Source organism: Octopus bimaculoides, chromosome 10, assembly GCF_001194135.2.
Source record: "Octopus bimaculoides isolate UCB-OBI-ISO-001 chromosome 10, ASM119413v2, whole genome shotgun sequence".
Taxonomy (NCBI): Eukaryota; Metazoa; Mollusca; class Cephalopoda; order Octopoda; family Octopodidae; genus Octopus; species Octopus bimaculoides.
In genome coordinates, this window is record NC_068990.1 from 30,561,159 (window position 1) to 30,574,494 (window position 13,336).

General features: G+C 35.4%; 1 protein-coding gene across 1 annotated transcript in view; it reads left to right on the forward strand.

Moving 5' to 3' along the window:
• Window positions 1-13,336, forward strand: part of LOC106868197 (uncharacterized) — a 35,482-nt gene that overhangs the window by 1,067 nt on the left and 21,079 nt on the right. Inside the window, exons 2-4 of the mRNA XM_052971306.1 lie at window positions 2,359-2,582; window positions 11,001-11,093; window positions 12,830-12,953. Coding sequence (XP_052827266.1) covers window positions 2,359-2,582; window positions 11,001-11,093; window positions 12,830-12,953 — 441 coding nt within the window. The remainder of the gene's footprint in view (window positions 1-2,358; window positions 2,583-11,000; window positions 11,094-12,829; window positions 12,954-13,336) is intronic.

Genomic DNA, 13,336 nt, shown 5'->3' on the forward strand with positions numbered 1-13,336 from the left:
ATATATATATATATATATATATATATATATATACAAACACATATATCTGTGTGTGTATGTGTGTGTGTGTATATATATATATATCATCATCATCATCATCATTTAACGTCTGCCTTCCATGCTAGCATGGGTTGGACGATTTAACTGAGGACTAGCGAACCAGATGGCTACACCAGGCTCCAATCTGATTTGGTAGATTTTCTACAGCTGGATGCACTTCCTAATGCCAACCACTCCGAGAGTGTAATGGGTGCTTTTACGTGCCACCAGCACAAAGGCCAGTCAGGCCGTACTGGCAATGGCCGTGCTCAAAATGGTGTATTTTACGTGCCACCTGCACAGGAGCTAGTCCAGCAGCACTGGCAACAATCTCGCTCGAATGTTTTTTCACATGCCACAGGCACAAGTGCCAGTAAGGCGACGCTGGTAATGATCACGCTCAAATAGTGCTATTTACGTGCCACTGGCATGGAAGCCAGACAGCTGCTTTGGCAACGATCATGCTCGGATGGTGCTCTTCTTTCTTCTTTCTCTCTCTCTCTCTCTCTCTCTCTCTCTCTCTCTTTCTCCAGTATATATATAGAAATACCGGAGTTAGCACATAAATGTGAAGCAAGGTGGAAAAAAGTGTACTCAAATACCAGAGGTAGAGTAATATGATTTATTTAAAAGCAACAGAAATATAACAAAAGCTGTTACTCAGAGTTTCACGTTCTCGTTCGTCGGACAGTTTTGTTAAAATAGAACAGAAATAACGATATGATAAAAACTAGTTAGAGGATATACCTTTAAAAATAGATTTGTTTCATTGGTCCTTTTAATTAACGGTCTTAAGCATGCAATGAACAAAATAAACAAAATAAATTAATTCAATATAAATTCATCGTATTATAAAAATCGAGGAAAACCTTAAATCGAAGAGCGGATTCAAAATACATAATTGCAAATAATTATATACGAAATATAATTCAATTAATACATTAAAAATTAAAATTAAAATTAAAATTTTCATGCTGCATTACATAAATATTTTACAACAGTATATACGCATACTAAACAATCTATAATATACATATATACATCAAAATACACAGATGGATGCATTCAAACTACATACATATACAGGCATATATATTTAAGACATAAATATACACACAAATACACATATACATATGTATACATATGTATGCAATCATGCTCGCATGCAAAAATCACTTCAAGATGGTGCCCCAGCATGGCCATAGTCCAATGACTAAAACCAGTAAAAGGCAACTCCACTGTGGGCGGGGGCGGAGGTCAAGCACTGAGTTAAATGTTTTTCAGATTTTCAAGAGATGCTGTAGTTTTTACTTTCAGCATAAAACAAATAATTAATTTCAAGCTAATTTTTAACTGTAACCTTGCCTAACAATAATGGAATTATTTTTAATTGGATGTCAAACACAATTATAAAATTTATAGGTCAACTGAAGACCCTAGGCAATGTTTTCTCCTGCCAACCCTTTCTCCACCCCCTTAAAGACACATGCATGAGTTACTCCCAGGAGTAAATCATGCGTGTGTATATTTCTTACAATATGCTTTTTTTCCCTTCTTTCTTCTTTTTTTTTCTCTCTCTCTTTCTTTCTTTCTGCCAAGTCCTTTAAAGGACTTCTTGGTGCCTACTTGGACCCTTCCCTTCACTCATCTTACAAGTACTTAATGGTTTTGAGATCAAAGATGAGGGTAAATCATTGAGTGGAAATATTTCAATATCTGGGTAGGTTGGTCAATGTTTGCATCAACCTTCATTTCGGGGGCTGAAAACAGTTCACCACCCACCCACTTACTCTTCTTAACAAGTTCACAACCTTAGAACAGCTTCTGCCAGATTCTTCATGGACAAGGAACAAAGGTGTAAATTTTTTGTGATGTTTTAGATGGAGCAGGCATACCATTGGCAGAGAAATGGGTAGAGTAAATGATGGAGGTAGTCAGTGTGTGACAGAATAATGAAGCTTACACTAGTTTTGGGTAATGTAACTTCAACCAATTCTTTGTATATGCTCCAAAATCTGAATTGGCAGATGAACTGAAGGACCAGTTCTACAAGGCCTTCGTGCAGACTACGTTGACAACACATGATAATGATCTTATTATCATGGCTGGTGACTTCAATGAACACGAGCAACACTCTGATCGTTCGAGGAGCCAGGAGGGAACAAAGCTATTGGAATTCTGTGATGCTAATCCGCAACACTAACTTCAAGAAATCAACCAACTTCTTGATCACCTTTCAAGCTACTACTACTACTACTACTACTAACATTACCACCTCCACCACCACTGCTATTATTGCTGCCGTTGCTTTTCCCACAGATCATATTGAGTTTGTCGATGTTCAACAAATATCCAGTGAGTTGGATACATCAGATAATGGTATGACCAGTGAACTACCCAGCCAACTAGCAGTACAGTTCCAGGCACATGGACACAATGTCCAGTTGAAATTGGTGAGAAAGCAGGACATCACTTTGGACATTCCATTCTGTATATTTGAAAACAACGAAACAGTTTGCAATATGGACAACAATATTGAACAGGTAACAATGATATATTGTTTTGTGAATGTTGCCCATCTGTTGATTATCCCCTCGGCATTCAGATTCTTCTGTTTAATGTTTGTTTCATTGCTTTGAGATTTCAGTGATGTGATTGTTTATTTTTAGAACAACATTGTAGGATAGGTGTGAAGGGCTGGATTTGGCCAGTGCAAACAGAAAAACAAGAAGAATCTTTAGGCCCTAATATAGCTGGTTTAAAAGCTAAAGGGTTTTATACTTACAGACTTGTACAATATACCATTACAACTACACAACATGTGTAATACTACTCAAACACACCAATGCTACTGTGCAACACACTAAGATACATGCACAACACACCCACAAACACCACTTTATAATGCATCAAATCTACAACAAACTACACCAACATTGTACAACACAGCAAAACAACCACACAGTGTACCAAGCCTGTACCACAATGCACGAATATGACCAGAGGAAGGATGTAGATACACATTACACACATCTTTTCCTTCTTTTTAGTTCAAGTCATGAGATTCATTCAAGCAAATATGTAGGACGGCCAGTCAGAGCCAATCCCAGCACAAGATTAACCAGCGTATGACGACAATCTGCTCTTTGATATCCTTGACGGAAGAGACTGTAGGGGGTTAATTTAATTTCCAGGGTCAATTGGTCTTTTCTTTGGTTGTTGTTGTTTTAAATTTGAAAAACTTCCTCTAGAATGTCATGTCTTGTATTTCTTTTTTTTTTTTTCTAATGTGAATTATTAAATAGAATATTTTGAAGTAGATTTGTTGATGATATTTATCTGTTGAGAAACATACCCAAGTTTGTGTGTCTGGTAGATACACATGAAACCCATTGAGCTGGATTCAGAGATATGAAATATTAAAAAAATATCTTATAGAGACTGGCTCTAATATATAAGATGTGTAATGAAAAGATTACAGGAACCAGCTTCAATCTATGAGATAACTGCTTAGAGAGACTGGTTTTAATAGATATAAAGTATTTAGTGAATATACATGGTTCTTCATACATGTGGGCTGGATCCAGATATGTATAAGGTATTTAGTAAACATACTGTATGAATGTGTTTCATGTGTGTGTGTGTGTGTAGGAAATATTTAATTGGGACTGGCCCCATATATGTATGTTTGTATTGTTACGACAACAAGGGTTCCAGATGATCCACTCAACAGAACAGCCTGCTCATGAAATTAACATGCAAGTGGCTGAGCACTCCACAGACACGTGTACCCTTAATGTAGTTCTTGGGGAGATTCAGTGTGACATAGAGTGTGACAAGGCTGGCCCTTTGAAATATAGGTACAACAGAGACAGGAAGAAAGAGTGAAAGGAAGTTGTGGTGAAAGAGTACAGCAGGGTTCACCACCACCCCCTGCTGGTGCCTCGTGGAGCTTTAGGTGTTTTTGCTCAATAAACACTCTAAACGCCCAGTCAGGGAATCAAAACCGCAATCCTATGACCTCGAGTGTGCTTCCCTAATTACTGGGCCATTGCACCTCCACGATGTCTGTACAGATAGATTATATATGCATATATACAATATTTAAAGAATTTTTGAAGGGACTAAGTTCTGATAGACAGAATTTAGGGAACAACCAACAAGTTCCAACTTTCCAGTCAATGTACATTTGGAATAACTGTGCTCTTAGCTGCACGTCTCCCTAGTAACTAATGAATAAGGTAGTTACAATGTTTCTTCCAGGCACACCAACACCAACATGGCCTCATGAGATTTACTCGTGTGACATCTGGTTGATGAGAATGAAAGCTTGTCCATTTGTCCATTCTTTGAACTTGTCTTTAGTCTTCAGCTGACCAACAAAAGTTTCAACTCCCATCTCTATTATTCTACATGATGTCTTTCTTCTGCCAGTTTCATGTCAATGTATAAACGTAAGCAGTGTTTATTGTGAGGCTGTGTTGACATGCTGTGTGATAGTTTTGATGTTATACACTGATGCCAATACATTATGTGAGGTTTTGTATGCATCTTCCAGACATACAAACCAGCTGCTAGGCATGGCTCTGAACCTCATAAATATCAATTTTTTTCTCAACATACTTACTTAAAAAAATTCTATTTAATAAATCACATTGGAAAAAAAAAAACAAGACATTAAATTCAGTTCTAGAGCAAGTCTTTGCAAACTTAAAACAACAGCAAAAACTAGACCCATAACCTTGGGACCCAAATTAATCCTTCATATCTATTGACATCACAAAACCCAAAACTAATGATATTATGTACAGTCTCTTCCTTCAGTGATGTCAAAAACCAGATTGTCGTCATACACTGGTTAATCTTGTGCTGGGATTGGCTCTGATTGGCTGTCCTACATATTTGCTTGAATAAATCTCATGACTTGAACTCAAAACAAGGAAAGGATGTGAGTAATCTCTGCCTACATCCTTCCTCTGCTTATTATTATTATTTGTTCACTTACCTATTTTTTATTACTATTACTATTATTATTATTATTATTATTATTATTATTATTATTATTATTATTATTATTATTATCATTATTATTGCTGCTGCTGCTGCTATTAAATGCTGCTTTTGTTAGCCAGGATGTTGTCTTGAGGTTTTGGTGACAAGTCTCCTCCAAATCACAATAATCTTCCTTAAGATTCTTACAGTATACAGGTTAGCACTTTCCCACAGATCAACAATGCAAATCTCTCAGGTAATAGTTTGCTGTTGTGCCAAGTACAGCAATTACTACAGGAATAATTCTCACCTTTGTCTTCCACAATCTCTTTATCTCTCTCTAGCTAGAATCTGATATTTTTTTCATTTCTTTGGTATCAACTCTATTATCATATGAAATTGCAAAGACTGTCATCTTACTATATTCTTTCTGTCCTCTATAACCAAATCTTCAATAGTATTATCAACTTTTATGGAGAAATCCTCCATTATTATTATTATTATTATTAAAGTGGCAAGCTGGCAGAACCATTTGCCTACCAGACAAAATGCTAAGCAACATTTCACCTACCCTTACGTTCTGAGTTCAAATTCTGCCAAGGTCACCTTTGCCTTTCATCTTTTTAGGGTCAATAGAATAAGAACCAGTCAAGCACTAGGAGTTGGTGTAATCAAGTAGCTCCTTTCACCAAATTCCAAGCCTTCAGTCGAAAGCATTATTATTACACAATTAGAAGAAGAGTGTGATACAATGTACAAAATACAGATTTATTGAATTCAACAATGTTTCAACAGTTTGTGTTTTTTTCTTCAGATTCAAAATGAAAAATACATAGAGATGCAGAAATTCAAAATTTCGGCTAGACTATCCTCTGTTCATTCCAAGATAAGAAGAAAAAAAAAAAGAAAGAAAGAAATGTCATCAAGGAAGGAATGTAGGATGGTTCAACTGAAATTTTGAATTTCTGCATCTCTGTATTTTTCATTTTGAATCTGAAGAAAATAAATACAAACTGTTGAAATATTGTTCAGTTCAATAAATAGAGTCAATCTCTTTTTTTATTACAGATCAAACCATGCTCTTCTTATTGTATATTTAAATTCATGAAGAGTTATATCAATCTTCATAAATTATTACTTGTCTTAAATATCTTTTTAACTTTGTTCTCACAAATTCGTCTACGCCAGAATGGTTCTTTATATTCTGTTTGTTCTGTGCTTTTGCTCATAATATCATTTTATATGTTGGCAGAATCATTATCATGTCAGACAAAATTCTTAGCAGCATTGCTGCAGACTCTTTATGTTTTGAGTTCAAATCCTGCTGAGTTCCATTTTGCCTTTCATCCTCTTGGGGACACTAAAATTATATCAGGCTTGATATAATTGACCATGACCTCTAAAATTACTAGATTGTGCCAAAATTAGAAAGAATTATCATTATTATTATTATTATTATTATTATTATTATTATTATTATTATTATTATTATTATTATTATCATAAGTATTATTATTTGTATTTGTACAAGTTGGCTCCAAGTCTCACCCAAAGACCTCAAGAGATGACAAGTTAGAAGTTCATGTTGGTGTTATGCCTAGGGTGTCATATATTTGGTTTTGTACATAGTGTTGTTCTAGAGAATGTTTAAGAAACCAGAAGAAAATTATGAGTTTGTTTTAAAATTCGAGATTACATGGACGATATCTTACATAGGATATGGGCATTTCCCATGAGCACTTTCTTTTGAATTTCTGCCATTTTGGGGTTTTCTGGTATCTGAGCTTGGTAACAATCAGCTCCTTTTGCTATCATTCCTAGGGCATCAATGACAACAAGTATTATTATTATTATTGTTGGTTGGCGTTAGGAAGGGCATCCAGCTGTAGAAACTCTGCCAAATTTAGATTGGAGCCTGGTGTTGCCATCCGGTTTCACCAGTCCTCAGCCAAGTTGTCCAACCCATGCTAGCATGGAAAGCGGACGTTAAACGATGATGATGATGATGATGATGATGATGATGATGATGATGATGATGATGATGATGATGATGATGATGATGATGATGATGATGATGATGATGATGATGATGATGATGATGATGATGATGATGATGATGATGATGATGATGATGATGATGATGATGATGATGTTGTTGTTGTTGTTGTTGTTGTTGTTGTTGTTATTATTAAGGTAGCAAGATGGCAGAATCATTAGCATATTGTCAATCTTTACATTCTGAGTTCAAATTTTGCTGATGTCAACTTTGTCTTTCATCTTTCAGGGCCTATAAAACAAGTAGCAGTTGAGCCCTGGAGTCAATGTAATTGATTTCCCCACCCCTCAAATTTTCTGGCCTTGTGCCAAAATAGAAACGGTTATTATGAACAGTATTACTATTCTTGTTGTTGTTGTTGTTTTGACCTCCATAACATTTGTGTTAAACTACGGAAAAGGAAATAAATGGCTTGTTTCCTGTCGAGGACATACCTCAATGAAATTCACTGCCTTGAAAGAACTAAGAGAATAAGGTTAGACATGATTGAATATATTATGCTTATTATTGTAATCATGTGACATGATGGAGATGTGCAGCAGGGTGGGGTGAGTGGGGATGGTTTATGGCTAGTTCAACGATTTCTTTTCCCATAAAACTAACAAAGAACAAAATATAATAACTATCGTTACTATTGTTATTATTATTATTATTATTAAGGTGACGAGCTGGCAGAAACGTTTGTATGCTGAGCAAAATGCTTAGCGGCCTTCACTTTCTGAGTCCAAATGTCGCTGGGGTCAACTTTGCTTTTCATCCTTTCAGGGTTGATAAATTAAGTACCAGTTATTTCCAAGACAGGAAGCTGGCAGAATCATTAGCAAGCTGAATCAAAAGACTTAGCAGCATTTCATCCGTTTTTACATTCTAGGTTCAAATTCCTGTTTGACTTTGTTTTTCATCCTTTTGGGGTTGATAAACCAAGTACCAGTTGCATACTGGGGATCAAATGTAATCAATTAGGCTCCTCTCCCCAAATTTCAGGCCTTGTGCCTATAGTAGAAAGAATTGTCATTAAGGCAGCCAGCTTCCACAATCATTAGAAGCTAAAGATGAACAAAATGCTGCTAAGCCTTTTGTTTGGCTGCTGAACTCAGATTCTACCAAAGTTGATTTTTGCCTTTCAGCCTTTTGACTCAATAAATAATTACCCAGTTGACCAGTTGGCAGCAATCTAAATCACTTACATCCCCACCCTAACCCGAACTTGCTGCCCTTCTACCAAAATTATTATTATTATTATTATTATTATTATTATTAAGGCAGTGAGCTGGGAGAATTGTTAGCATGCCGGGGGAAATGCTTAGTAGTATTCCACTGAGGTTGACTTTGCCTTTCATCCTTTCAGGGTAGATAAATTAAGTACCAGTGAAACACTGAGGTCTGATGTAATCAACACATCCCCTCCCCAAAAATGGCTACCCTTGTGGCAAAATTTGAAACCATTATTATTATTATTATTATTATTATTATTCAGTAGTTTTATTTTTATAACGTGCTTTCACTTCACTACTGAGCACAGCTCTGTGTGCCTTGGGTATGTGCTGTGGTTTGCTGTGATGCTCTTATGGTTACTGTATTGAAAGTGTTTTATTATTATCATTATTATTATTATGATTATCTTTATTATTATTAGTGCTTTTGCACAGCTTCTAATGCTGGAGATGTACTACAGTGTCAGCTGTTCACTACCAATGAACTAAGGTAACACCCCTTATTTTTCGAGCACCTTCCGGAGTATTCGAGCGGTTCCAAGCAGTGCTGTTTTCTGCAAGTGCTCTACCCTTATTGCAGCCCCTATTTGTTCCATGTACTTCTCAAGATTTTTACTCACTGTTCCCAGGACTCCGACAATTATTGGTACCACTGCTACCTTTTTCATCGACCACAACTGCTTAACTTCCCAAGCTAACCTGTCATATCTCTTGACTTTTCTTTCTTCCTTATCACATACCTTGTTGTCAGCTGGGCATGCTATATCTATTATTATTATTATTGTTGTTGTTATTGTTATTAGTATCATTATTATTCTTTTAATTTTTTGTTTTTAATAATAATACTTTTTTTAAATAATCATAATAATCCTTTCTATTATAGTTACAAGACCTGAAATTTTGAGGGGAAGGGGCTCATTGATTACATTAACCCCAGTGCTCAACTGGTACTTATTTTATTGATTCTGAATGATGAAAAGCAAAGTCAACAAAAGCAGAATTTTAAGCATAATAATAATAATAATTATTATTATTATTATTATTATTATTATTATTATTATTATTATTATTATTATTCTGCCAAGGTTGACTTTGTCTTCCATTCTTTCAGGGTTGATGTAATCAACTCTCCTCCAAAATTGCTGGCCTTGTACCAAAATTTGAAACCAATGATTATAATAATAATAATAATAATAATAATAATAATAATAATAATAATAATAATGATGGTTTCAAATTTTGGCAAAAGGCGGCAATTTCAGGAAAGTGGGAAAGTTGATACTTATTCTATGAGCCCTGAAAGGATGAAAGTCAAAATGATCCTCAAAGGAATTTGAACTTGCAATATAAAGATGGATGAAACACCACTTAACATTTTGCCTGACATTCTAACAATTCTGCCAGCTCGCTGCCTTAATAATAACAACAATAATAATAATGATAAAGAAATAATTTAGCTATGCTCTGACTGTAATCTCCCATTTCCAAAATGTCATTTTCCATAACAACACAAATTTTGAAAAGCAAACAAAAACAAAATGTCACAAAAGCAAAAAGGAAATAAATATCACCAAATTCAACTTTATTTTTAGTTTTGTTTCAATGTGAGGTTTGTTACATAAGGAATACAATTAGGGTTAATCTGCTGGAGCTATTTATTCTGCTGCCATCTCTGTACTTGATGTCTTTGGTCAATGACCGTTGTCTCAGTCTACATAGAATAACAGAGATAATAATGTTGTTCAGATCGGATTCTTGTTTTGCACAGTCAGAGGTTGGCTACCAGTTTCAGCTGTGAAAACTTGTAAACACTGCAGTTCTCAGTTGAAAACAAATTACTGCTAATACCCTTGGTGGGTAGGTAAAGCATGGAACATCATACGAGCTTTCTCAACTCTGCCGAGTCAAAAGGCACCAGTGTCGGAGACCTAAGTCTCACAAACAAGCTGTCATTAAAGTGTCAGGCGAAATGCTTTCTGGCTTTCACTTCAGTTCTCTCTGCTCTGAATTCAAATCCTATGAACATCAATTTTGCTTTTCGTCTCTTTTTATCTTTTATCTTTTACTTTTTTCAGTCATTAGACTGTGGCCATGCTGGGGAACTGCCCAGAAGAAATTTCAGTTGAACGAATCAACCCTAGGACTTCTCTTTCTTTTTTAATCCTGGTACTTATTCTATTGGTTTCTTTTGCTGAACTGCTAAGTTACAGGCATGTTAACACACTATCACTAGTTGTCAAGCAGTGGTGGGGAACACACACACACATGCACATACAATGGGCTTCTTTCAGTTTCCATCTATCAAATCCACCAAGGCTATAGTAGAAGACACTTGCCTACGGTGCTGTGCACTGAGACTGAACCTGGAACCATGTGGTTGGGAAGCGAGCTTCTTACCACACAGCCATGCCTTTTGTGGATGATAGTATCAATTCAAGGTAATGGTTCTTTATGTCCTAAGTTCAAATCCTGCCAAGGTCTACTTTGACTTTTATCCCCTTTTTAGGGGGTAGAGGCAGAGAACTAAGACGGGTGAGAAGCAATGCAATACAATGTATTTGAACAGGGATATGTCGTGAGAGGTACAACAATTCAAACAGTCAACTTCCTCCATGTCTAACATACCCTGACCTGTACATATGCTACGAGTTATTAAAGAAGTACATCTTCATTATAAAATCTCTATTATAAACTTTCAGGCCTATGATATATACCAAGACCCTGAAAAGATGGCAGCAGTCACTGTGGAATTAATTGCACGGAACAAAACCCAAACGCCAGTTCTGAAATTAGTGAGTTAAATTTTTTTCAAATGTTTATTAAACTGAATAGAAATATTTTCTTGAGTTCAAAGAGAATACATTTGTAACTATGTTTGGAAAAATATATTGGTAGCCCTGTCTGGAAAAATATTTTTATCACCATGTCTAGAAGAATGAATATACACATATGTATACTCTTTTACTTGTTTCAGTCATTTGCCTGCGGCTATGCTGGAGCACCGCCTTTAGTCGAGCAAATTGACCCCATGACTTATTCTTTGTAAGCCTAGTACTTATTCTATCGGTCTGTTTTGCCTACATCTATAACCACAAACATATACCTCCACCACACACACACACACACACACACACATATGTATACACTGCGTGGGTAGTAGCAGTGACACAGTGGTTATATTACTTTGTATATTTTCTATTTAGTGTTGGTATTGTCTCATTTATGACAAAGACTCATGCATCTGTCTTAACAATGAGTCTCTCGGGTATTTTAGACAAAATATATTTACTAATTTGGTTCTGCATGCTGCCATGTTGATTTTTGGCATGCTGATAGAGTATCAACAACTGTTTCCTGTTGTTATACTCCCAGTAGTGTCCATTTATCCTCTCAGCTAAACACCTACAAGTCTCCCATTGTGTGCTGTGTGCTGGTTCTTACAATCATCCTCCATACAGTTAGTCCAAGTCCAATAGAGACATGATTAAAGACATTCCAGCCATGATCATCCAGCCTATTTCCACTCACATATAATATGTTGAAGATTACCTTAACAAATGTGCCTTTTCTTTTTTAAGAGAACAGAGTGCTATTTGAAGGAAATTTGGTTGATATTTCTTGCAGGGTAAGCAACTACATAAAGACCCTTTATCAACTCAGCATCAATTGATTTATGTGATAAAAGTATAAAATAAGCTACTGAGAGTATAAAATAAAATACTGATAGCTTCTTCTTATGACATTCCTATCATTGTTCAATGATCGGTTGCATTATTCAGCAGCTCACCATAAATAGTGCTCTCACCCTGTATTCTGTTCATAGTGAACCCCTGAATAACACAACCAGTCACTGACAGCTTCATCCAACACAATTAATAAAGATTGTAAAACATTTGTAATAAATAACAACTATGTACCAAAGAGATAATGATTTCATACCTGAATTTGTTTAGTCCTTTTGTTTACAACTTTGATGGTGTAAACCACAAATTTACTTTATTTTGTCAAATAGGAAAGCACCTAAGCAGTTGTTTGGTCTTTTTGTTACCATATTTCAGCTGAAATGCATGGCCTTTTTTTCAATTTATTTTGAGAATCATGAAAAATTTAGTAAAATAACTTGTCATTATTATGCTGGTGTTTGGAACATAAATTAAAATGAAATTTTGATGGAAAGTTTTAATTTGGATCATTTTAGAATATAAAATTTGTATCATAGAACCAGCATGATCTCAGGCAATATCAAAGAGATTAACCTGCTAGAAATAGCAGCAAGGTCCTCCCAAACCAAACTGTACTGTCTTAAAAAAAATGTAAAAACTAGATATAGAATGTTATTATCCTGGATATTCTTACATTGCTATCCTAGATGGTCTGTTGCCTGTGACTGACTTAAAACTAACGAACAGCGATAATATTTTAAATAAATTCTGTTTCTATCAAAATGTCATCAAATCCCACTTTGGGATGTTATTGATCTTTATTTCACCAATTCTCTTGTGTTTCTTTAAAATTAATTAATTTTCAGAATGGTGAATTCATTATTGGTGATGAATTATTTGAAATTGAGTCAGACAATACAGAATGGCTGGAATCACCAAACAAAAACTTCCATTATGTCAAACGCAGATCAATTTTGAAGGCAGTAAACAGTAAGTGAACCAATTAAACCATTTTCAGATCTTTCTTAGATTCTTCTGGTTACCGATTCCCTTTAAACTCATATTTCTCATTTATAACCTTGAACACGGTTCGAACATTCAACAGCAATCATTTGTTTAATTCTTGTTATTATCTTTTATTCTTTTACTTGTTTCAGTCATTAGAACGTGGCCATGCTGCAGCACTGCCTTGAAGAGCTTTCAGTCAAGTGAATTGACCTCAGTACTTTTATTTTTTTAAGCCTTAATCTGTTGTCTTTTGCTGAACTGCTATGTTACAGGGATGCAAATACACCAACATCAATTGTCAAGCGGTGTTGGAACACTCACACACACACACACACACACACACACACACACACACACACACACAC